The sequence below is a fragment of the Gavia stellata genome, chromosome 7 (assembly GCF_030936135.1).
Source record: "Gavia stellata isolate bGavSte3 chromosome 7, bGavSte3.hap2, whole genome shotgun sequence".
NCBI classification, from domain to species: domain Eukaryota; kingdom Metazoa; phylum Chordata; class Aves; order Gaviiformes; family Gaviidae; genus Gavia; species Gavia stellata.
In genome coordinates, this window is record NC_082600.1 from 37,784,571 (window position 1) to 37,808,327 (window position 23,757).

The 23,757-nt window shown below is 37.5% G+C and overlaps 1 protein-coding gene across 8 annotated transcripts in view; it reads left to right on the plus strand.

The window, feature by feature from the left end:
* The window catches only part of GPHN (gephyrin), a 301,131-nt gene that overhangs the window by 248,796 nt on the left and 28,578 nt on the right, over positions 1-23,757 (plus strand). For all 8 annotated transcript variants that reach the window (XM_059820017.1, XM_059820021.1, XM_059820014.1 and 5 more), the window contains 7 exons: positions 1,329-1,466; positions 7,911-8,003; positions 11,450-11,505; positions 16,496-16,615; positions 20,896-20,954; positions 21,180-21,333; positions 23,261-23,382. In XM_059820017.1, the coding sequence (XP_059676000.1) occupies positions 1,329-1,466; positions 7,911-8,003; positions 11,450-11,505; positions 16,496-16,615; positions 20,896-20,954; positions 21,180-21,333; positions 23,261-23,382 (742 nt within the window). The remainder of the gene's footprint in view (positions 1-1,328; positions 1,467-7,910; positions 8,004-11,449; positions 11,506-16,495; positions 16,616-20,895; positions 20,955-21,179; positions 21,334-23,260; positions 23,383-23,757) is intronic.

Consider the following 23,757-nt stretch of genomic DNA (forward strand, 5'->3'; position numbering starts at 1 on the left):
AAATTAGTGAACAATCTCACACGTAGAGAGACAAGCATGTGTCAGTGCTGAAAGAAGTTTTGTATATACAGATTGATTAAGCGACCCTCTCTTCTGAAGGAAAAACTTAGATTGCATGATTGTTTTATTCTTTTGTAGTTATTTTTTATTAGAAGACTACACTTAAAGCGATAATCTGTTTTTTTCCAGAATGTGAAGGCATGTGCAGCAGCAAATGGGATATTTAGGTAGCTACTGCAAAGCAAAATCATGTAATTAAAAAATTAGTTTCTATTATTTGTTAATGCTATCTTACTGTAATTTGTGTAGTTTTAGGAATATCATTACGTATTACATATAGAACATCATCCATTTTGGCTCTCATAAATACCTTCTTGTTCTAGGCAAATCCATTCAAGATATTCTACAAATGTAATTTTCTTAATCTTTTGGTTTGTATCTGTTACTCTTGTTTATGTATTCCTGCAGTAGTTCCCTCTCTTCAGTTGCGTATCTTCACTTTCAAAATCCTTCAAAGCTTGTTGTCCCCTTGTTAACTCTATCAGTAAGTATCCAGAAATCAAACATGCTGCCAGCTTCATTTTCAAACAACTTTTGTCGTATTTTCTCCCAACCTGTCCCTCATACTTGGGAAAAGTAAACTTCCATTATTCTATCCTACTACCTTCACTCAAATTACACATTTAAACATCACTTTGCTATGGTGGTACAAAATCTTGACAATGGGTAGGATTGCCCGCTAGCTGGAAACATTGTCTACTGTCCTGACTGTCCAATGATTTCATTGTGCTTCCCTCTATACTCCTTGCAAACCTTTTGACTCCCATCGCACTCTTGGATTGCAAAGTCACTGGGACAGTGTCCATTTTTGTGTTTTATCTGTGCACTGCACATAGCATATTGAGATGGGTTTGTGGAGAACCAAATGAGGAGTGAATCGTCCCGAGTTCATAGTTCACAGAACAGAGTTAGCCTCAGATTGTCATCCTCAGTGTAAAATACTGCATCATCTTGAAAGGTTTCTATTTCTGATTAATGGATCCTTTTATGCTCATCAAGACTTCTAGTATGCTTTTCCTGACAAGTACGGATATACACTTTCGTGAACTTTTTCAATTGTGTAATTGCATTTTGTTTTAAGCCTTTCTTTTGATTCTAGTTGAACACAGTGCCTTCCCAGTGTCTGACATAAATGCTCAATAGTGATAACTAACTAATTTAATTTACCCCAAAGTGCCGGATTAATTTCAGTAAAGTGGTTTAAATGAACATCACTGTCTACATCTACACATTGTAGCATACATAAATTTGGTGCCCTCTTGTTGCAGGTCACAGTGCTGTTGACATTACCAAGGTAGCAAGAAGACACCGCATGTCTCCATTCCCATTGACATCTATGGACAAGGCCTTCATCACAGTTCTGGAGATGACCCCAGTGCTTGGAACAGAAATCATCAATTACAGAGGTATTTTAAGTTGGATTCTTCATGAGGATTAGGGTGGTTATTTCCTTATTTTACAACCTTCTTCAGCACTTGCTCTTTTATTAATGTTGTAAGATGTCCGAGACAGTACCTTCTCCAGGAGAAACTGCTGTAGGAAATGCCAGTAACAGGAGCAGAAGTCTCCTTTCAGTCAGGAGAATGTTGATTGAGCTCCCTGAAGGAACCTGTAATGGAACTCTAGTTAAATATATAAAAGAATTTTCTTCTGGTCTGTGTTATATGCAACAAAGCTAAAACATAGAAACCACAATTTGCCTCAGTTGTTGATTTAACACTGGACATTTGTAGATGCCAAGTAGCTCCAAGTTGTACTGTGATCATTCACTCTGTTCTCTTAGTGTGGGAGATTCTCACTAAACCCCCTTTCCAATCTGAGATTAATGATCAAATCAAAGTGATTATTGATTCCAGGTCACTTTTTTCCATGTCTATATCTTTAACAATTCGTCTCAGTCTGTTTTCCCAGATCCTGCTTGGCCTACTAGTCAGTCCAGAGTTTGCCACCTTTTCTCGTAAATGCAACATAATTCCCTTTCTACTCTACCACTACATTTGATCCTTTTCTGACACTTACTTGCATTTAATGTTTGATTTATTGAGACTTTATAATCAAGGGTAACTGTTATTGATTTATACAGTGAGGCTGTCTTAAAAGGCACCAAACAGCAGGCAAAATGTCAGACCTTGTGACCGTGTCTACACTCGTAAATAAATAGGGATAGGTGAAGCCATTTTCTGGCCTTAAAAGGAATTAGCAGAGCACCTCTCATGTTTATTCAGCTAAACTATCCTCCCTCCTGAAATAGTGTGTTCATAATGCCTATTAGGTGACTCCCTTGCTTCTGCTATCCCTTACACCAAGCCTGGGCATTATCTGGGAGAGTGCTCTTGGCACAGAACAAAACCATGACAGGAAGCATTCTGACAAGTAATCCTAAAGTCGGTAGGGAAGAGGAAACCTCCTCCAGGGATTCCTCCAGATTGTCCAACGGTGAGGTGGTGAGCGAAGAGATAGTGGAACCAGGAGCCTCAAGAGGCAAAACATTTAGGACATTGGTGGACTCCAAATAGCAGAGAGGTACAAATGATTTCTGAATGGGATATTCTGTCTTCTGGCTTGAAAGTTCAAAGTTTTCATGCTCTCACCAAATCTTTGTGCTGCCACAAACCTTTAAGATGTCTTCATATTGACATACTGATTTAGCAGACTATGCATAGAATCACACCTGTGTGTTTAGTCGCTCCAAGGGGAGATCAGCACTCCCCTGTGCCTTGGTAGCAGGAAACGGATCTCTTGAGAAGATGCTGCATATCCTGCATTCAGAACAGCACCAATACTGGATCAACAAGGAATATGCATATTACACCCTGCAGTTTCATAATGGTGTGCAGATTAGAAGAAGGCGTTAAGGCATAAATGTCAGAGCATAGTTCTTAGATCTTTTTGGATAGCTGTCAGTTAAATGTCCTTGCTAAGACAGCCCTTTGTGGACAATATGATGACCCACAGTATTAGGTACATTTAGTCCAGATAGATGCTATGTATATGACACTGAACTTCTGAAATAAAGGATAAAAGTCTGGCACATACCTCCCTGAAAAATAAGCACAGCATATGTTTGTTTTGCTATATAAGGTACTGTAGCATTATTATTCTTTTTTACATAAAAATAGTTCTGATTTTTTAAACATCTAGTGCAAACCTAAGTGAAGAAATAAGTTTTTGAATTTGGGTTGCATTGATTATAGGGAAAACCAAGAATTGATAAGCTGTTATTTTTCTCTTTTTTATCCTTGATTCTATAAATATGTCTTATTCTCTTGTCCTTTTATCTTTATTTTCATTTTTCTCCATCTCTCTATCTTTTATACTTCTGGATGAAAACTTTCATACTGTTTCACAACACTTCTGTGTTGCTGCCATTGTGTTTCTGGACAGAAGCTGTATTTTCCCTAGAAGTTAATAAAATGTGGCTAAAAATATTCTTCTCAGTAGACAGAGAATAAGCATAATCCTCACATGCTACATGTATGTTGATATATATAATAACATCGCCACCTATTTCTATGTATACACCAGTCTTTGTGCAAACATATTTATATCAACAGTAGGTAGCAGCCTTTTCATATATTTGATTGTAAACTTATTCATTAGAACTATGGTGAAATCAGGCAAAATTACAGTATATATAATTTCCTGCTGCAACATGCTTTGGACAAGCTTTCAGCATGAAATTTATTTTAATATTATAAAACGGTTCAAAATATGGACTAAGTAACAGTTTTGTGTCAATACTGATAATGTTACTATACCAATAACAGAGTGATTCTATTCAGACTACATGCTCTTCAAAATGTCCTTACAGAGATAGAATGCAGGTAATTGGTCTCAGCTAGATGCTTATATTCTCTATAGAGTTTTATATACTCTACTTTGTTAAAAAGGCAATTTGATAGTTTCTGTTCTTATTCCACTACATGGGAATATGCTATGAAGGTAAGAGAAGATATTCTAATATACTTTATAATATCTTAGTTGATATTTCATTTTCCTCATGGTATTACCTGATTACTGACATCAAATTCAGGCTGATTCTAAGTTTGGAACATACTGGCACTGTTATTCTTTAAAAAATAATGTTCTGAGTCTGCTGAGACACTTCAGTTATGACCCTCTTCCTTCCCACCCAAAATAAAAGAGTTAGATACCTGGTAAGATTATCAGCTGTAGAGATATATTCTTCGCTTAATATTCACATAATTGTACCAACAGTGAAAATATTAACAAAGACATGTTCCTTTGTATTTTTGCACTGTAGCGCAAAATTGTATCTCACAATTCATTTTTCAACAAGTGTACGCTCATTTTAGCACTGTAAGATTTCTTAGTACATAGTATGACATTTCAGGATTCAGCCTTTAGGAGACATCCTGAAGAACACATCTGTGTCTGTGGTACTGGAAATTCAATTCTCTTAATCTACAGATATAAATCTCAAAGTGGAATCTCATTTTCAGAAACTCTTAAGTGATGACTGTAGTGTTATACAGACAAATATATAGCATTTTTTTGTATAGGCATATATACGTGTGTGTGTGCGCATGCGTGTGCATATGTATATTTTAGTTTGGTAAAAACGTTGATTTTGAAGAATGCAATTAATTAAGAACCAGTTTTTTGTTGAGTTATGTATTCATTTATTTTTCAGCTAATATATCTGTAATTTCAGGAGATAATAAAAATGTAGTCCTGGAGGTCTGAAGCCTAACTAACTCTACTCAGAAAAGCACTATTGTGCTGTGTTTGTTTTCTGTGTGGTTTTGTGTCTTGAATTAACACTGAGCTCCTGAAAATTATCTTTCAGGAGCACAATTTCTCTGTAAGGAAAGTAAAATGTTTAAAGTTCTAGGATTGCTATTTATTTCATGAACAGATTACCTAATTAATTTTAACCTGATCTATTTGCATCACTAAACATATTACATAGGATTCATACTCACAAAGCTGCTGTATGTCACTCTGTACAAGTAGCTGGTACAGTCCTGACTTCATTCTTGATTAAGTCAAGGCACGCGGTAGTCTCTCAAATCTATTCTCTCCTGACATAAGGGGGAGGATGAGTAAAGTTATCTTTTGAAACATGACTTTCACATTGGTAAGTGTATTGCTCAGTGCCTGTATAGATCATTTAGCCTCTTCCATGTTAAAAAAAAAAAAAGGACGGTCCTAAAACATTTTACAGAAGTGCCATAAACCAAAGGCATCTGACGCATATTTCCCACCTGCCATTGTCAGTATCTGGTATGAAGCCCCCAGTTAGCCTGTTATTCCAGCTAAATGCAGTTACCTGAACACTGCTCCCTGGGTATATTAAGCTAAGTTTTTAGACGGCATGATAATGATTATTTTTCTGAAACTTAGAAGAGGCAGAAATTTAATTGATACTAAAAGCACAAAGCAGAGGCAGTCCACACTTTATGGGCTTAAGCCTCAGAACGGAGCGGTTTTTCTGAACTAGTCCAAAAGCCCTGTCACTTCTGTAGAGCTTGGATGTTTTTTCCACTGCTTACTCATGTTGAACTAGCAGATTATTTTGATAGCGTTGCCTTTTCATATCACGCTGAAGTGCTACCAGGGCAATATTTACAAAATGGAAGCAAGTCCATCACCTTTAGTACAATACCTGTCCCTCTGCTTTATCACAGTACCAATACCCTGAGAAATCAAAATTCTTCACAGAACTGTACCAGTTTCACCAGCTAAGCTTTAGAAAATACCCAAATTTGAGAAGTGAGTTCAATGTAATTCTCTATTTTGTGTTAGAATCAGAAAGCTGTGGGCCTCACAAGGTGCAGTTTGATGACATTAAAATATTTCAGAACATCTTTTTTGAATTACAATTAATCAAAATAAGGTCAAACAGCGTATTTCTAAAATAATTGCTGAAATAAAGGAGAGTACACAGGTACTTCAGATTGTCCTTTGGTTGGTGACTTGCTTCATTTTAAATGCCTAAGGCTTCAGCAAATAATTCTTACATTTTTCTCCCCTTAATGAAATTCATTCCCTCTACGGCTGGCCATTTATTCCCTTCAAAAATTGCATGGCAGAATGCCAGGAACATACTGTTCAACTTTGCTCTAATTGGTGTGATTTTGCATGCAGACAAGAAGTAAAATGAAGACACAACATGCCTGCTAAAATTAGAAGCTTCACTTTTGTATGAGATTTTGTGCGTCTGTGAACAGAGGGTGCTTTTACTATGCCTTTTCTATGCTATAATTTAAATGTCTGTGTCTGCATTCTTTTTTCAGTGCGAGTGTACAAGCTTTCGTGAGTTTTCTAATAACTTCTATATTGTGTATCACAGACAGTGATACACAGTGATGCACAGACATATTAATAGCCATCACAAAGGTGGTGTTCTAATTGCTTTAACAGGTTTTATCAGCATTTTCATGGCAATACCTATTTCAAAAATGCAACATAAATATTCACCTCAGGCTGAAAGTCGATACATATGGATGCGAGCACAATGATGTTATAGTTATTATAATTAATTACTAACTAAATCACTTTGGGTTAATAAGTAAAATATAATCTCCATTATAATACCACTTCACAGGAGCTGGACATTTTTAAATCCAGTAGGTGCACCTTTTAACAAAACCTATCCATTTAGTATGCAATGTTAGGTCTTCTGCCTTCCCAGCAAATCCAGAACCACATCAATTTCCCTATCTGTAAAACAAGAAACACACTTTATGTATTCTCTCTTTTTTGGCATGTCTGAAAGATCATAATCTATAAAGTACAAATCCCCACAAATTCTCCTGTGAGAAGTATTCATGCATCCTCTCATTCCTTCATACTTGCACCTGGATATTGCCTTCCTGTGCCACAACGCACTCCTGAGAGCAGTGGCCTCTATTATGAGATTTCTTCTACTTGGACATACTGGAATCAAGCCGATCTCAGTAGTTCTGACCCATGTGCCCCTTCCCAGTCCATCTAATCACACATGTAATAAATCTTCTTTCTCATGCTCCCACTGTATGAAGGGGTAAGATACATATTTTCCACTCTGTTCCACATCATACCAAAAAAAAAGCTTTTGCTGGCGCTATAAAAGCAAACAAGTAATGCACACTTGACTGAGGGTGAAGTAATTCGTATCAGTCTCTACAGGGAGGCAGAGCCAAATTACAACTCATCAGTCATAGTTGCTAAGTGAAGGGAAAGAGTATGTTTGAAACAGCTATTAAAATATTTAGAACCATAACAGCGTAAATTTACATAAATAATCCTGACACTTATGTGCACTCACCCTCCATTAAGCAGAAATGCTTTCAGCAATTAGGCAAAGCTAATCTATTGCAAAACTTCTTTGTCAATTTGTGGAGACTTGTCCATCATTACTGTTCATGTTGAGTTCTCTGGGCTCAGTCTATCACTTCTCACCATCTACACACAGTATTCACTTTGGAGATGTTGTTTTAAAAGCTTTTAAAAAAATAACTTTTTTAAAAAAAAATTAAATACAGGGAAGTATGTATTTTTAAGAGATTTCGGGGGAAAAACTTGTCCTGAAGAAACAAATGCTTGTTTTTTTCTGTCATATTCTATATCAGAGCTGTTACCTCTGGGTTTGGATACTTGGCATTTGGACCTACTGTCAACAATTTCACCACACCCAGGAACAGAGACTTGCTGAACTAATCTTTCATCAGTACTTTCAGACTCCAGTCTTTTTTCATTTATGTAGAGGCAGAGATCAAAAACCTGAGAGATCTATTCATGTCACATATACATATATTTCATCCACCAGAGCACACTGCTGTTCACTTTTTTTTTCCCTTTCACTAGCTGTAATGACACGGATCATGGTCTTTTCTCTTTTCTAGATGGAATGGGCCGAGTCCTTGCTCAAGATGTATATGCAAAAGATAATCTACCACCATTTCCAGCATCAGTAAAAGATGGCTACGCTGTCAGAGGTAAACACCCACTTTGTAGACATGCGGTATAGTGTCTGTAAAACCACTTTATAACGTGTTAATTCACCCATTTTGAATCCAGCAATGGTTATTTTGGTTGAGATTTGATTCAGATCATTGCTGAAGTCACAGTTATGTAGAATGCAGCTGTCTTGAAGGAAGACCATAAAGTAGAATTCAGATCTTTTAAGTGGATACATATGTACACGAGCAAATGTACATCCATGTGTACTCACAGACATGCACCTATGTTGCTAGTGAGTTTCTTGGAAACAGAAACAATTCAGGAGAGTAACAGATCATATGTTTCTGAATGACAGATTATTCATCTATTCCTCTGTTGTTTGTTTAATCAAGAATTTCTTACGTACCTGTTACTTTGTTAAACTGTCACAGATCTAGCTTCCTATTTGTGAATTATTTTATGATTGCATTAGAGAATTTTCAAAAATAGATATCAGAATGTACTCTTATGGAGGCACCTCAAAAGAAAAACTAATTTTTACTTTGAAATTATTGCAGTTGCTGTATATAAATGAGTAGTGTGACTTTACAGAGCAAGCAGTGAGTTGTTTCCCAGGAGACCTGAATCCATCCTCTGCTTTGCCACTAGGTGCTGCATGATTTTGAGCAAGTGGCTTCTCTTTGCATCAGTTTTTTCCCTTGTAAACTAAGACTAATGATACTCACCTTGCATATCTATAGAGGAAAATTAAAATATATATGATTGGACATTATACTAGTAGTGATTTCATTGTGTAGGGGTTGAATCATCATAACACCATGTTGAAATTTGGACACAACAGCCAACTTTCTTCTAGGGACATTAAAATATCTTTTTTGTTACTGGCAGCTGAAACAATGGAAAGCAACTGTCCATGAAATAGACTGTCTGCAAACCCAGGCAATGGATGTAGTCCAATAGCTTCCACATGGATTTGATATAAAAATAAAATTCCAGGTCTACAAGACGAGTTTGACTGCAGCTGTCTGTTGTCTATGTGTATGAGAGACAGGCAGATCAAAATGACTAGTAATAGCAGCAAGGAAGTGCAGATGTAGCCAGAGAAATACAGGTAATAGAACACCGAGAAGAGCTGGGAGGGGGAGCTCTGAGTAGAATGCTGACTGACAAGGGCCATGGAATCAAGTAAATGCTGTCTTGCAACCTGATTGCTACAAGGTAAGGGGAAGCACAAGTACAATCTCAGTAAACACACAGAATGAGCAGAACGATCATGAACACCATCTTCAACAACTTCTGTCAGAACCAACGCACAGGACCCTAATTTTGGTGGTAGATTCAAATAGAGTAACAGTAAGGTACTTGAATGCATCCAGACGAGGGCAACAAAGCAGGTGAAAGGGCTGGAAAGAATGTCCCATTGGGAGCAGCTAAGGACTTTGGCTTTGTCTAGCTTGGAGAACAGAAGGCTGAGGGATGACCTCATTGCTCTCTACAGCTTCCCGAGGAGGGCAAGTGGAGAGGGAGGGGCTGATCTCCTCTCCTAGGTATCCAGTGACAGGATGGGTGGGAATGGTTCAGAGCTGTGCCCAGGGGAGATTTAGACTGGACATTAGGAAGCGTTTCTTTACTGAAAGGGTGGTCAAACACTGACAGGCTTCCGAGAGAGGTGGTCGATGCCCCAAGCCTGTCAGTGCTTAAGAGGTATTTGGACAATGCCCTTAATAATTTGCTTTAACTTTTGGTCAACCCTGAAGTGGTCAGGTAGTTGGACTAGATGATTGTTGTAGGTCCCTTCCAACCGAAATATTCTGTTCTGTTCTATTCTATTCTATTCTTACTGTTCTTGTAGACCTGTTAGCTTGGGATGTGAGAAACAAAGCTTGTAGGCAGAAATAATATTGACTACATTAACGGATATTTTGTACAAAAAAATAAAGGATTAGCTTTCAGTCACATAAACCTGTCTGCTCAAAACCTTGTCCACTTTTTTCAAGATATATCAGTTGTACATCACCTATAAACTTTGTCTCCATATCATTACTAATGGGGAAATAAAAGCTAATTCAGTAGCATTTTATCAGGTTTAAAGTAATTTAGCTATTAGGGAATTTTGTCTCTTCCTTTGCTGGATCATCCCAGTGCATTTCTTTTAGTGAAGGTCTGACAACTGTATTCAGTAGTATTATATGCATTATTCAAAGACAAGTAGTTGAAGAATCCTTTTCCACTTCTTAGAGTTTGTTCTAAAGCTCATAGATTAGACTGTTTGATAGGCTTTTAAAGTTAAGTTAATCATTAGTCTTCAAACATGACTAAGTACCATAGATCATCATCTGCAGAGTTGCAGGTGATGTGTGAGTACAAATGTGATAAATCATTATACAGACTGAATGGGCATCCTTCCTGAAAGCAATTCTTCTCAATACAATAAGGTTATCTAGCTGTATATTCAGGGCTTTTGAAATAAAACAGAAGGTGTTAAGATGAAGGTTGTCACTGATTAGACTTCATCTCTGGGAAATCAACTTTTGACAGTTACAGATTTAAAATCAATAAAAAGACATATTTAAAAGTGATGGTATGAACCCAGTTTGTCTGAACAGTCTTGACAGCATGCCTACTGTGCTTGGACAGGCAGAGTTGTTTGTGCTCCACGCAGGCTTTACACTGTGGTAGAGCCTATAATACCACTAATACAACTTGCTGAAAGACCTTTGAGGCAGGCAGAAGCTTAAACATTGTTAGTAATGGTGCCTTTGTTGTCCCTGTAAAAAATAGAGATTTGGCTAAATTAGAAGTCCTGGAGACTTTCAGTTTGTTAAATCAATGATCTCTGACTTTTAATTTTCAGAATGGCTTCAGTGAAAGGTATAAGGTAACTAGTTCAGTGCTACCTCCTAAAATTACAAAAAGGAACAGAACCCAGACTTTTAATGTGGCAGTCCAAGTTGCATTGTCTTAGCCCTAATGCTCTTCAGAAAATGCCAGACCTGTATGGTCATCTACATAGTCTGTCACCACTGCATTTGTCCACATTTTCCTCCAAGGGAGAGACAGAACCTAGAAATGTCAATATTCCATTGTTGTCTAGAAAAGAGATACGTAATACACTTCCAAATATGTGATTCCCCGTGTTAGTTTCACGTGGAAAAAGATTTGCTCATGGTGGACATTTTTATAAAAATAATCTCATCAACAGTCTTAAATCTTTGTTATTAATGTAATACCTCCTAACCTCCTTTTACTTGATCCCATATTGGCCAGAAATTTTCAGTTAAAAGTACTATAGAACCTGTAATTTTCAAAATAATAAACACAACTTAAAAAGACCTAAAATGTAAAATGTTTGCAAAACCTTTGTCATGGTGACGCTGAAGAACTGAATCTTAGATCATTCTTTGGTTCTCCTGTTCTTAATTTCTAATGCCATCATTTGTTTTGGTTCAGCCTTTACCATTTGTATTGTCCATCTTAACAGCTGCTGATGGCCCAGGAGATCGATTTATCATAGGGGAATCCCAAGCTGGTGAGCAGGTGAGCACAATTTCTTTTCTCTTTTTTTCTTTAATGTATTTTTCTTTTGTAAGATATTGCTTTGTATTGTTACAAGCCTTGCTAGTGCTCCAAAACTCAATATTCTTGGAGGTGGCATGAAATAGGACACAGCTGTACCTAGCGTCCTGCTATGTGCCTTGGGACATGATTTCAGAAACTGAGGTCGTACAGTTACATAAGGAACTAACAAGGATATCCCAAAATACTTCAGAGCATTGTGCTGACATGTCCGATAGGAGTGTGTACAGGAATGTTCTGCCCTAGTACAATGTTAGAGGACATAAGGTTTCTAGTGGCATTACAATTCATAAACAGAGAAAAGCAAGATTTAGCCTCTTCTTACTGACAGATTTATAAGGGACATCAGCCCAATAACTGTTTCCACAAGCTGTTTGCATATTTCACACTGATACCTGCAAAACAAAGTGTAAGAATTTTGTATGAAGCCTTTAAAGGCAGGTAATGATCAGAACAATCTTGAAGCCTGGCAGCAGCCTAGCATTGCTCCTTTTCTGTTTGTTAAATCAAGAGAGTGTTTGTGCACCTTAGCAGATACGTGGATCGAGTTTAAGAGCAAGTCGGGCAGCACCCGTTCCTGACCTGCTGTGCTGTATAAATATTCATGAATGGCCACTACTTGGGATTTGCTCTCAAATTCAAGAGTACATTTGATAAAGTTCCTGGGCTAATACTAGGGTGATAGGAAAAAAATCAGTTGCGTTCAACCACTTTTTTTATTCTTCTTTTCAGGAGAGCATGGGTTAATCCAAAATGTTTCTCCAGCTATTTCAAGTCCCAGTTTATAATTCTGTATGTGAAATTATGCAGAAATGGAATAAGTAACAGGCAAAACAAAGGTTTGATTGGTTTTAATGCGGATTTGACGGTGTGGCCATTTTGACTGCTAAACAAAAAAGTCTCGAATAAAACAGATGCATTTCAGAAGTTGTTTCAGGTTTTAGAAGTATTACCAGTTGCAGGATTGATCCATTTTTTAAAAATGGAGCTGAACTGCCTCTAAATGTATAATAGACATTTAATTTGGCTAATCATGATAGATACAGAGAACTATGAAAATAATTTTTGCTGTAATTCCCGTCCATCATCATGAATTATACCTTGGCATAATAGACATCTTCTCAATACTGATATTCACATGAACTTAGATTAATGAATCTGTTATACAAAATATGTAAAATTACTTTAAATACTAAAAAAAGTAAATTAATTAATTTCACCTGCATTGGATTTTTAGCCCTTCTGTCTGCATTTTCAAGAATTAGTCCAGAATCCAATAGACTGACAACTATTTCTACAACCCTTTTTATGGTCACAATAAAATAGCAAGAACCAGCAGAGTAACCTGCTGAATTATCACTCTTATCATTATTCACATGTCATCAATATTATCATTTTGCTAGTTAAAAAATATCACAGCACAGTGGTGCTTAAAAACAGTATTGTTGAAGCTGTGTTAGGACTGCCCACAGGTCTAAAGGGTTTCAGTGTCCTTATCAGTTCAGCAGGTTTGTACAAAGGATCAAAGGGCAAATGGGAGCTTGCTTCCCTCCTCAAAATTCAAGACCTCACAAATGTCTATCTGCAGGGACAGTCTGTTCTCCCAGATTAATGCGAATGGGAAACCTCTCTGGCAAGGAACAAAAATTGGGTGGGAGGAGGCATGCAGAGAGAGAATACTTCTGGAAATACCAGTAGCGAGTTAGAAAAATGAGGCCGTTGACCTCTGAATAATTGGTCAAAGTTTTTTTTCTTGGGCCAACACATCTTCGGGTTCATCTCCTTCCCAAGAAATTATTTACAGCCTTGGAAGGCTCCTCAGTCTCATTTCACCCTTCAGTCACTCTCAGCAGCAACATTCTGCTTTTCATGTTACAGACCAATTAACAGAATGATTCACAGCAGGGAGTTCAAAATAGGTTTAGATTTGGCTCCTCCTGTAGGGAAAAAGGTTATGTAAGTGCTACGTAGAGAGGAAGAAAATGGGACTGAGAATTGCAGAGAGGCCATATAGCCAAGTTGGACATTGCTGTATCAATTTGTAAATTGTGTATTATTTCCTGATTTCCATTTCCAGGTGGTTGTGTTTCTGTTAACAACCATTTTTTAGTTTGTATTGAGGAAAACTTTCAGACACTGTCCTGCTTTGGGGAGGTTGGGGCACATCTGAGAGTACTAGTCATGAGCCATCCACATGGCCTCTGTGTGAAACAGTCAACCATGGGGAGCAATGATTTTCTTCCTATGGACTTGCATAGCTGCAGCTTAGCATTTCCTGGAAGACTTTCTAAAGACGTTTGTAAGAGGCACTGTGACTAACCAGCTATAATATAGGATGGAAAACAGACGTTTTTCACCTTTCCATTAACTTGGGCCTTTTTACAGAAAGGAGCATGGGTCATTTTAAGTCACGCAGGAGAGGTGTAATCATGTGCAAGAGAAAATGCCTGAGATGGGGGCTGTGCCCGATAGATTATTTCCGGTTTTTATTCAGTGACTAACAGTAAATAGCTTATCAGTGATGAAGGCAAAGGACAGAACCCAGTACTGCCCTATTCCAGGTAAGTGTGAGATCTCAAAGGCCTTTAAAAGAGCTTCTGTAAAATGGTTGTACATTAATATGCTTTCTGAGAAGGAATCATTTCTTTATCTTCATAGTCACTAGCACAGAACATCACAGCCCTGGAGATTCACACACAAATCTGAAGGTTGACTTTTGTTCATAAAATTAATCTGATCAAATTCTCAAAGGACAAAAAGGAAATTAAATATGTGAGCAACAATTCTAAAAGCAATTCTTATTGTATAATAAATTTGTTTAAATATTTCACATCATTACACCTCAAAAAATTAACTCATCTAGTAATAAACTCTAAAAGCATGGATAGTTACAGCACATTTTATCACCATAGGCGCCGATTTCTGGCAGAGTCCTAGACATTTTGTATTCTTTGTGGTTCTTGAGGCCCAAATAATGCATTTTAAATGGGAGAATTTTTAATGCAATACATTTTTCCTCTAAAAATATTCACTGAAGACATCAATACTTCAGTAATTTCAAAACAATATTACCTATTTGTAATGTGCCTATAGACTATATCTACAGTATGCAAAAGAGCTCCCATAATCCAAGGCATAAGCTTTGCCTTTTGCAATATTTGTTCTTATAAAAATCAAAATAACACACTAGACAAGATTATTTTCACTTTTAAGCATCTTCAGTATCAATGGCAGCATCTCAGCTATTCCTCTACAGCTCCTTGCGTAGTCAGTGGTGAGAAATAAATACCATTTTGAAAAAAAAAAAAAAGTATTATTTTTGTCATCTGTTTTAGATACCTACTTTAGGGTAACATGAATCTTGCCCTAAAAACACACTAACCATGACATATGGCAAGTGTGATTTTTTTTTTTTTTAGTTTATTTTAGCATTTTATTTATGTTCTTTTCAAAGGATGTTAGATTTCCGTTACCCTTAGAAAAGGGTCCGGATTCAATCAACTCCAGGCTCAGTTGTTTCTTGGGATATGTAGGTCACTGTGATACTGTGGTAAACCAGGTACAACCCACTTCCAGCCTCTCCCTAGGGTTTCTTTCCCAACAAGCTACCTTTGAAATACCCACATTTCAAAGCAGTACATTTCAGAGATTATGACAGTGCTGAAAGGTAGTAGAAGAATGGGCAAGGCAAACACAGCTTTGCACAGCTGAAACGTTGGCCACCAGTCTAGAATTGGGGGATGTCTAACAGCCTCCTGTCAAACGTCATAGAGTAAATGACTGCGGGGAGGGTAATCATTCTTGGGCAGTACTGCTTGCAGGTCTGTGGGTTGTTATCAAATACGTGCTAATCACAGTCTGAGAAGTCCTGGACATATTCCAGTGCTGCATATGGAATATAGAGTCAATCTGCACATGAATTATACGTGTGACACGTACAGAATATGTTGGTCTGATCACAGCTGTGTAATCTGTGTGTAGCACATGTTCACTAATAGCAGTACAGCATAAATAAGTTGGGCTTGCTGAAGTGCTGCGGGGAGCAAGCACTCATATTCCGCCACTGAAATCTCAATCATCATACCAGCTTCTTTTAGTTGCATTTTTTTAGAAAGATTTTTCTTTTAGTTATTTATTTCTTAAGTGGTTATGGTCAAATTACAATTTTACTGTGGAGGTTGAAAAATATGTATTAAAATAGGCTGCCTAGTGAGAAATTTTATTGAAACCATGTCATTTGTTTTATCGTGTTGTTCTGATATTTTTATATTCTTTGTATTGCTTCTGCTGAAACTTTATAATGTACTGTGACTTTACATAGTTGGAGAACGTTACCAATTTTAGCCTTTGCTACACTGACCCTCACAAAGATAGATATTGTATGTGAACTAGTGCTGAGCTGTCTTTCAGTATGAGGAAATCTGCTTAAAAATGAAGCAGCTGGTTACATTACTTTACTTACAAGCTGCCGGTTTTCCATATATAGTGTGCTGCTAAAACAAAACAGAGCAAAAACCCAACCAAACCAAAGCAAAGAAATTTCAACCCCAGGGGACGAGAGTACTCTGCGAAAATACTTATGTACAGAGAACTACTAGATTTTTGCTCATGTAAGTTTCTAGATGGTCACCATCTAATTGTTATATTTATGAGCCAGTTATTCTTCTGAGCCAACCAGAGTATCAGTATATTGCTTCTGCTGAAAGTTATTCCTGTGGTAGAAATCAAACAGGAAAAATCTGAACCCACCTAATACGTGACCATATAAAAAAGGCCAGGTCTGAAGCAATGGCCTAATGATCTTTAAATACATTGGAGTTTATATCTGTTGATGTCACAGAGTTGTGCCACAAATAAGAATTTTAGTCTTTCCGATTACTTCCATAAAGTTCAAATGGTTTGAGATTTTTCTTTTCAAAAGTAAATTAATTTTTATTTCTTTCTTTTTCAGCCAACTCAGACTGTGATGCCTGGTCAGGTAATGCGCGTTACAACTGGTGCTCCAATTCCATGTGGTGCTGATGCAGTGGTGCAAGTGGAAGATACAGAGCTCATCAGGGAATCAGATGATGTGAGTCACAAGTTAAAACTCATTTTTCTTTTGTGTGCAGCAGAAAATGGCTCATGATACTATCCTGTAAATATGAAAGATAGTCTTACAGAAAAGCTCCTCTGTTAATCTCAGAAGTTTGAGGATTTTCACATCAGTTCCTAGTGGCAATTCTACTCACTTTTTCAGGCTGTGATAACAGTACCACAGCCCTACCTGTCCTGACATTGATTTTTCATCACAGTTGTGGAATGCTGACACCAAAGTATTTGGGAGCATGATTTGAGTGAAAGGCAAATGCCACCTGGAGATCCATAATTACAGTCCAATTCGAGTGCCTAGTGTATTCACATTTTAAGATACAGAGTAGTGGCAATCAGACGTTCTATTTCCTTCTTTGCTACTGAGTTCACATTTAGCAGTAGAGCAATCTTTGTATTTCAGGATCATCCTGAAAGTCAGCAAGATGAGGACTTTAAGTCCAAGTAAGAAGGGGAAGAGTTTTCTTGAAATACATATCGATCCCAGAATAATACACTGACATACTACAGTGCAGCATTACAGCTGATGTAATTAAAGCTGAATATGATTTTCTGTGGGAAAGTGAAATGTTTTAAGTGCTGCAAAATCCATGGGATGACTTGGATTATTTTGAACTATGCTATGAAGATGGTTCTGTATTATCAGACTTGGTCTCGTTTCAGTGAAGGTGAATTTGGCGGATTTTGGACAGTATGTCTCGTGCACATACCTTAGAATAAATGCATATTTTTAGAATAAGGGGGTTTATTATTTAACAGGGGAAGTAAGTGCCTCCCAAATATTTTTAAACCATAACTAAGTTTCTTCAATAGACCTTTGCGCTCCTTTAAAATGAGAAAACGACTGAATTTAAGACCTCTGAAAACCAGGAAGTGGATAAGGTGCATGTTCCCACAGAACATACTCTTAACTATTTAATTTGAACAGGTTTTCCAGCATACTTATAAATCATATCAGTGCTCTACCTTACAGATGCTGCAAAATACCACATAAAAATGAGCACTGTAGTACTAATTCTGTATGCACAGTTGTCTTAACAAAGTAAAATGTGTTTATTGATGAAGCACAGAAGCTCGCTGTAGACAACTGTGTCCCAAACAGTCCATTTTAGACTTCACATTCAGAGAATTCCTTCTGAATCATTACCTTCACTTACCCAGCTGTGATTTCAGGACACCATCGTCATGTTTGCCATCATCTGACAGGTTTTAAGGCAAGAAGATACATCTCTTATTGACACAACTTCCAAGTTCAATTTTGGAATGAAGTGTGTGTATGGTTGTCTGCTCAAATTAGCCTTTGCTCCTCTGCTGCTGTTCTGACAAGCTGTTCCACTTCGCCATAGCTCTATTCTAGCATTGTGATTGCAGCTGGGGTGTAAGCAGATTAATTCTAGTGTTCAAGGCTGATGAAGATAGCAAAAACTGAAACATACTCTCATGATCCTTTGTCATGCCTTATTACTGTAAATGCATAGATTTTTACATTTGATGCAGTCAGTTAGCTGTCTAGGCTGGTCTTCTTCCTAACAGAGAATTTATTGAGTCAGTCCTGCTTTGAGGTTACAGCCGTGTGTGTGTAGATTATATCTTCCTATAAAATACACCATTGCCTTCACTGCTTGTTAATCGTTCCATTAGCCTTAATTGAGCAAGTTTTCTGTGGCCATTGCTCACCTCATCATGAATGGACTATCACACTGCAGAGCAACATACATGATAACCTGTTATTTTCTACTACTTCTTTGGATGGCTGTCTTCCTGGATTCCACTTTTTCTGTGTATGTTATCTTCTGCATGTGAGAACAGATTATTTGGCTATGTGCTTAAACTCTGAATTTTTTAGGGAATGGTCAGCCGCCTTCAGCTTCCTTTTCCTGCCTGTAAGTGTGAGGTAGAACTCTTCAGTTTCTCCTTGTCCTTGAATATGCCACTCTGCTAATCCTGTACATAAATAATTAGTATAGTTCAATAAATATGTTATTTTTCTCTCCTTTTTCATGTCTGGGTGGCTACATATTTCAAGAATATTTTTCTTTTTAGTGTTAAGAACTTCTTCAGGGCTGGGATTTAACTGAAATGAAATCTCTAACATCTGAAAAATGTTCTTCTGAAAAGACAGAGAGTACTTTTAAAAGGAGCTCCTTGACCTCTAGTTGTGGTAGCAATACTTAAATATCATAGCAAGCATTCCCCAAATGACTGTAGAAGTCAGCGGCCTGAAAGGAATTACATCTATCCAGCAGGAAGAAGAATTCTCATCAGCTTGCCAAATGCACAATCATTGAGAAAGATCCTTACAAAAACATGTCTACACCCTTTTCATCCTGAGTTTTTATGTCATGTTGTAGGAAAAAGGAGGCCAATGTGATCAACCAAAACAAGAGTTAGATCCTACATCAAGACCAAGCATCAGTATGTCAGCATGGATGCTGGCTGTTAACAACCATCAGAGTAAACCGCTCAGACATAGTTCAAAATATATTAATACACAGCAAGAAGAATGCTGCCTGATACACACCAAATGGAAGATGTTCTCAGCACAATGCCGTACCTTCCTGCAAGCCCCACCTCTAGCCACCTTGAATTATCTTGTATTCTTAAAGCATTCTGGGATATCCATCAGTCCATAAATAACAATCTCTGCACATCACCATGTTGTCCACAGTCACACGTTCCACTGTGCATTTCAAACCTGGGATTACTAAATTCCTCAAAAGCCTTTTCTTTCTTGTTTCCCCTAATCCAGGAGTCCTAAATAGGACCTGTTCTATTAGTCAAATGTATCATTGGCACTCCTCTTGATTCCCTAGAAACTTCCCAGCTATCTTTAAATGCTGTCAAATATATGGAAAATTCAATTCTTCATGACTGGCCAACCATCCCCAGAGTGTCATAAAAATAAAATAATTCTTAGACTGTTGCCCCAGATTTTCATCACAAGCCTGAAGTGTCTTTTACAGCTTCAGATGGGGATAAGGGAGATAAAAGGACATCCTGGGCACCAGCACAGCCATTTTGGACACTAGCAGCCAAAAATAGTCTCTTCTCTTATACAAGAGGAGCAGGTATAAAAGAAACAGAATTTGCATTAAAAGCATAATAATAATGATAAAGTAAGAAATCAGTTTTTTCAGGGTTGATGTTTTTGTTACTCATTTCCTGGTTTTCAGGGGTTTAAATGTATCCATTTTCACAGTAGGTGAACAGAATCACAATCTGTAACAACACATTCATTAACTTTAACTTTGGTGTCTTTAGTTTAAAGCACTTGGTTGGAACTCAGAAAATGCAGTCCATATCACCTTTAAGAAAAGAGACAAGTCCCAGTGTCCTATCGGGACACTATAACACTATGGTTCCTGTAAAAATTCCAAATTACTATGATGTGCCTTGTTTGTCTTGTAGTATTAGTGTGTGATTTATAACTTTGAGGTACTTAAAGTATGAAGCACTAGATGATAACATAACAACAAAATCTGTTCCAGTCTAAGTGTAGATTTAGTGCTACTGACAGGCTGGCACTATCTCCAAGCTGAGTGTATATATCATAAACCCACTTGCAGGGCTTGTATGCAATGCCATTTATTGGCATTGAATGAATCGCCAAACCACTGAAATTCTGAAGAAGTAAACACAAATATTGAAGTAGGCATCAGACTTTTCAGGCCACTGTCTCTTGTTCACAGTAAGTAAACATGATGAATAAGCTAAGCCTCTTTCTGATTTATACAAAGCTCTCAAGTAGGAGTTTCCCCTACAGGAATCTACATGAAAATCCTGAAACAGCTAGAGCATATAGCTTCTTCCCACCTTTCTGTGGATGTAGCGGCGTATTGTCTGTTAGACTAATGGTCTTTTTGAAATGCCATCTTTGAAATTGTTCGAGCAGATCAAGTTGGCTGAGAGGAGTAGAAAGAATCCACTCGGTATACCAGATCAACAGACAAACATAGGACATAACATAGGAAACATATATAAACACAGGGATCATAAAAAAAGGAAAGTAAAAATATGTATTCAGAGCTGGTCCTTCCCTGGTGAGCTCATCAAAAAGAGAATTTCTTACAAAGCTGTTCAATTTTAGCACGCGTTGTATTACAATCTTGACACATCGATCAGGAGAACAATGGTGATGCTTAAACCATAAGATCTCATTGTAGTGAGTACTGTAAGCTGTGTAGACTTCTGAGAAATTAAAGCTTATTAATCTTCTTTGAATAACCCAGCTGACCATATTTGATCTCCTTGTTTTTGTAGGGCACTGAAGAACTAGAGGTTCGAATCCTGGTGCAGGCTCGACCAGGCCAAGATATCAGGTCTGTAAACAGCCTACTTTATAAACGGTAAAATACCTCTGTAAGGAATAGAAGGGCTGGTGATTTTTATAGTCATTTTTTAACCATAAGTATTACTGACATTTTGGCAATCTGACTAATGAACATCCCTGGACACTCCTCACCTGGAGCAGGACCAATCAAGGGAAGATACTTACAATCTCATTCTGGTTTTCTTTCATTTTTTTTCTGTGCTATGATTTTCAGACCTATAGGACATGACATTAAAAGAGGTGAATGTGTGCTGGCTAAAGGAACCCACATGGGTCCATCTGAGATTGGTCTCTTAGCAACTGTTGGAGTAACCGAAGTAGAAGTTAACAAGTTTCCAGTGGTTGCAGTCATGTCAACAGGGAATGAGGTAAGAAAAGTATATTTAGAATTAAGGTCTGAATTACCGTATCTTCTTTGGGACAGTGTTTTGGATAGTGACTTCCACCCTATTCCCAAGTAGACTCACTTTTTGAGCTGCAGCTCATGCCGATATGTGGTATTTTTGTGAGTGATCAACCTGTAATCAGCTGCTTGTGTGTTCTCTCTCGAGGGCTCTCTCACAAGTCTCACACACTGTCTTTGCCAAAATTTTGGTAATGTATCCAACCACGTGCCAGCTGCTTTCCTCCTGCCAGCAAGGGAGGACCTGTGGGGTAGTCAGGGTTGTAATTCATACTGCCAGTCATGACTGGAAGAGCAATTTCTTTTGAGCAGCACTCCTCTGTAGCTTTAGTGCAAATGGCAGATAACCTGTCTTTGAAAATTGAATAGTACTACCAAATGTCTTGCTGTAGTATTATGCCTTAATATGTTTTTTAACAGTAGCACACCTTGAAATCCAGACAATCTCCTGTTAGTAGAACCCCAGACCAGCTTTCTAATCGGTTTGTCTTAACTATATCAGAAAAACAAGGCTCGAGATTAACTTAATTTACTAACTTCACGTATGTTGTGGGTTGACCCCGGCCAGCAACTATGCTCGCTCATTCCCTCCCACAGGAGGACAGAGGGAGAATAGGAGGAGCAAAAGCAAAAGAACTTGTGGGTTGAGACAAAGCCACTTTGAAGTTTAAAGACAGCATGACGTTCGACCTAGAATTTTGACTGTCCTTTGAAACAAACTTTTTGAAATCCAGACAGAAACATAAACCCAATAGCTGTATTCTCATACATTTTGTCATCTGGTGGTGTCCTTACAACTTCCACAACCCCAGTGAAGGTTACTCTGTGACTACTGGGTACTGTGGGTGGCTGAGGCCAGCCTTGCTGGGACAGAATCTTGCCAGATTTCATAACATAGACAGGGTGTGTCATGCAGGAAATATACCACTAACCCAAGAACAAATCCAAAGAGGTACAAGGATTACAGGTGAGGATTTTCTGAATAGTATCTTCCATATGACTGAAGGTTCTTGCATGTCATTAAAGTGTCCTTTACTGATGTGGGCACCTTCTTTTGTATCATGTGTTAAAAAAGATCCTGCACAGCGGGTTTCTTAAACATCCTGTGGAAATCTTCACAGAAATAGAGCTGCTAGCCAAAGCATCAAAATTTAGCCATGCGCCACTTTTGGTTATTCTTACCTTACTACCTAACACTATTGCTGTAATTTTGACAGATACATTATTATTATTATTATTCTTTACCTCCTGTTAATATTGTGTTGTCCTTCTGTGTCCTACAAAAGAATTCCTAATATATGTAAAATATATGTTTACATATGTATGTTTTGTAGTTTAACTTCCAAAATACGCAACACATGTAGGGCAATTGCCATGATACTATTTTGAGAGAAAGCTTTTAATCCAAAACAGTAATTGATACAAGAACCAAGCTTTAAGTTTCTATCTGTTATTCCAATACAGATTATTGTATTTTAAAAACATCTTTATTGATAAGTGGACAATGAACTTCAAAATTTCTTTTAGTACCTTTAAACCTCGTTAGTGACATCAACGAGGTTCCTTTAAAACCATTTAAATAGATGCAATAACTTGGAAACTTAAAGTTTGTGTTTTGATTTCTGACTTTTGAGATTAGAAGCCAGGTACTCATAAGGAGAAAGAAGGTTTTGCAGACATCAACCAATAGAAACAAACTAAGCAACATGGAGGATTGGACTAAACAAGCACATTACATATCTTATTAATTTAAATTCACTAAATCACTTTACACATATATTGATATGATAGGTGTTTAAGAATGTCCTGTCCAATCTGAAGAATAAAATTCTCACTTGTGTAAAGGCCCAGTGTTCCAAGGAGACTGACTGAGAGTGTTTCTGCTTTTGCAGCTACTGAATCCTGAAGATGACCTCTTGCCAGGAAAGATTCGGGACAGTAACCGTTCAACTCTCCTAGCTACAATCCAAGAACATGGCTATCCAACAATCAACCTGGGAATTGTGGGAGATAAGTAAGTACCACATGTTAGTAAAGATGTCACTTCATATTCATGCAGTGCACTTTATAGCATCCATGGAAAAAAGAAATACCACAGAAAATGTCACTCATTGCAAGTGTCACAGTGTCGTGACAGGGCACATCTTGGACAATATATTTTACCCTTTTCATTAGAGAAATAACTAAGTCTATTCTAACATTAAGAGGAATCATTTGATAAAGTTTTTATTGACTGGCGTTTATCTTGTTTTGCCTTCTATTGAAACATCTATTACTGCTGCAAATTGAATTTTTGCTGCAGTATCATCACAAGCACCATACGTAATACACGTAAGAGGAGACAATTCTACAGCAACTATACTTTTTTCTGAGCCAATAAAGGGAGAAG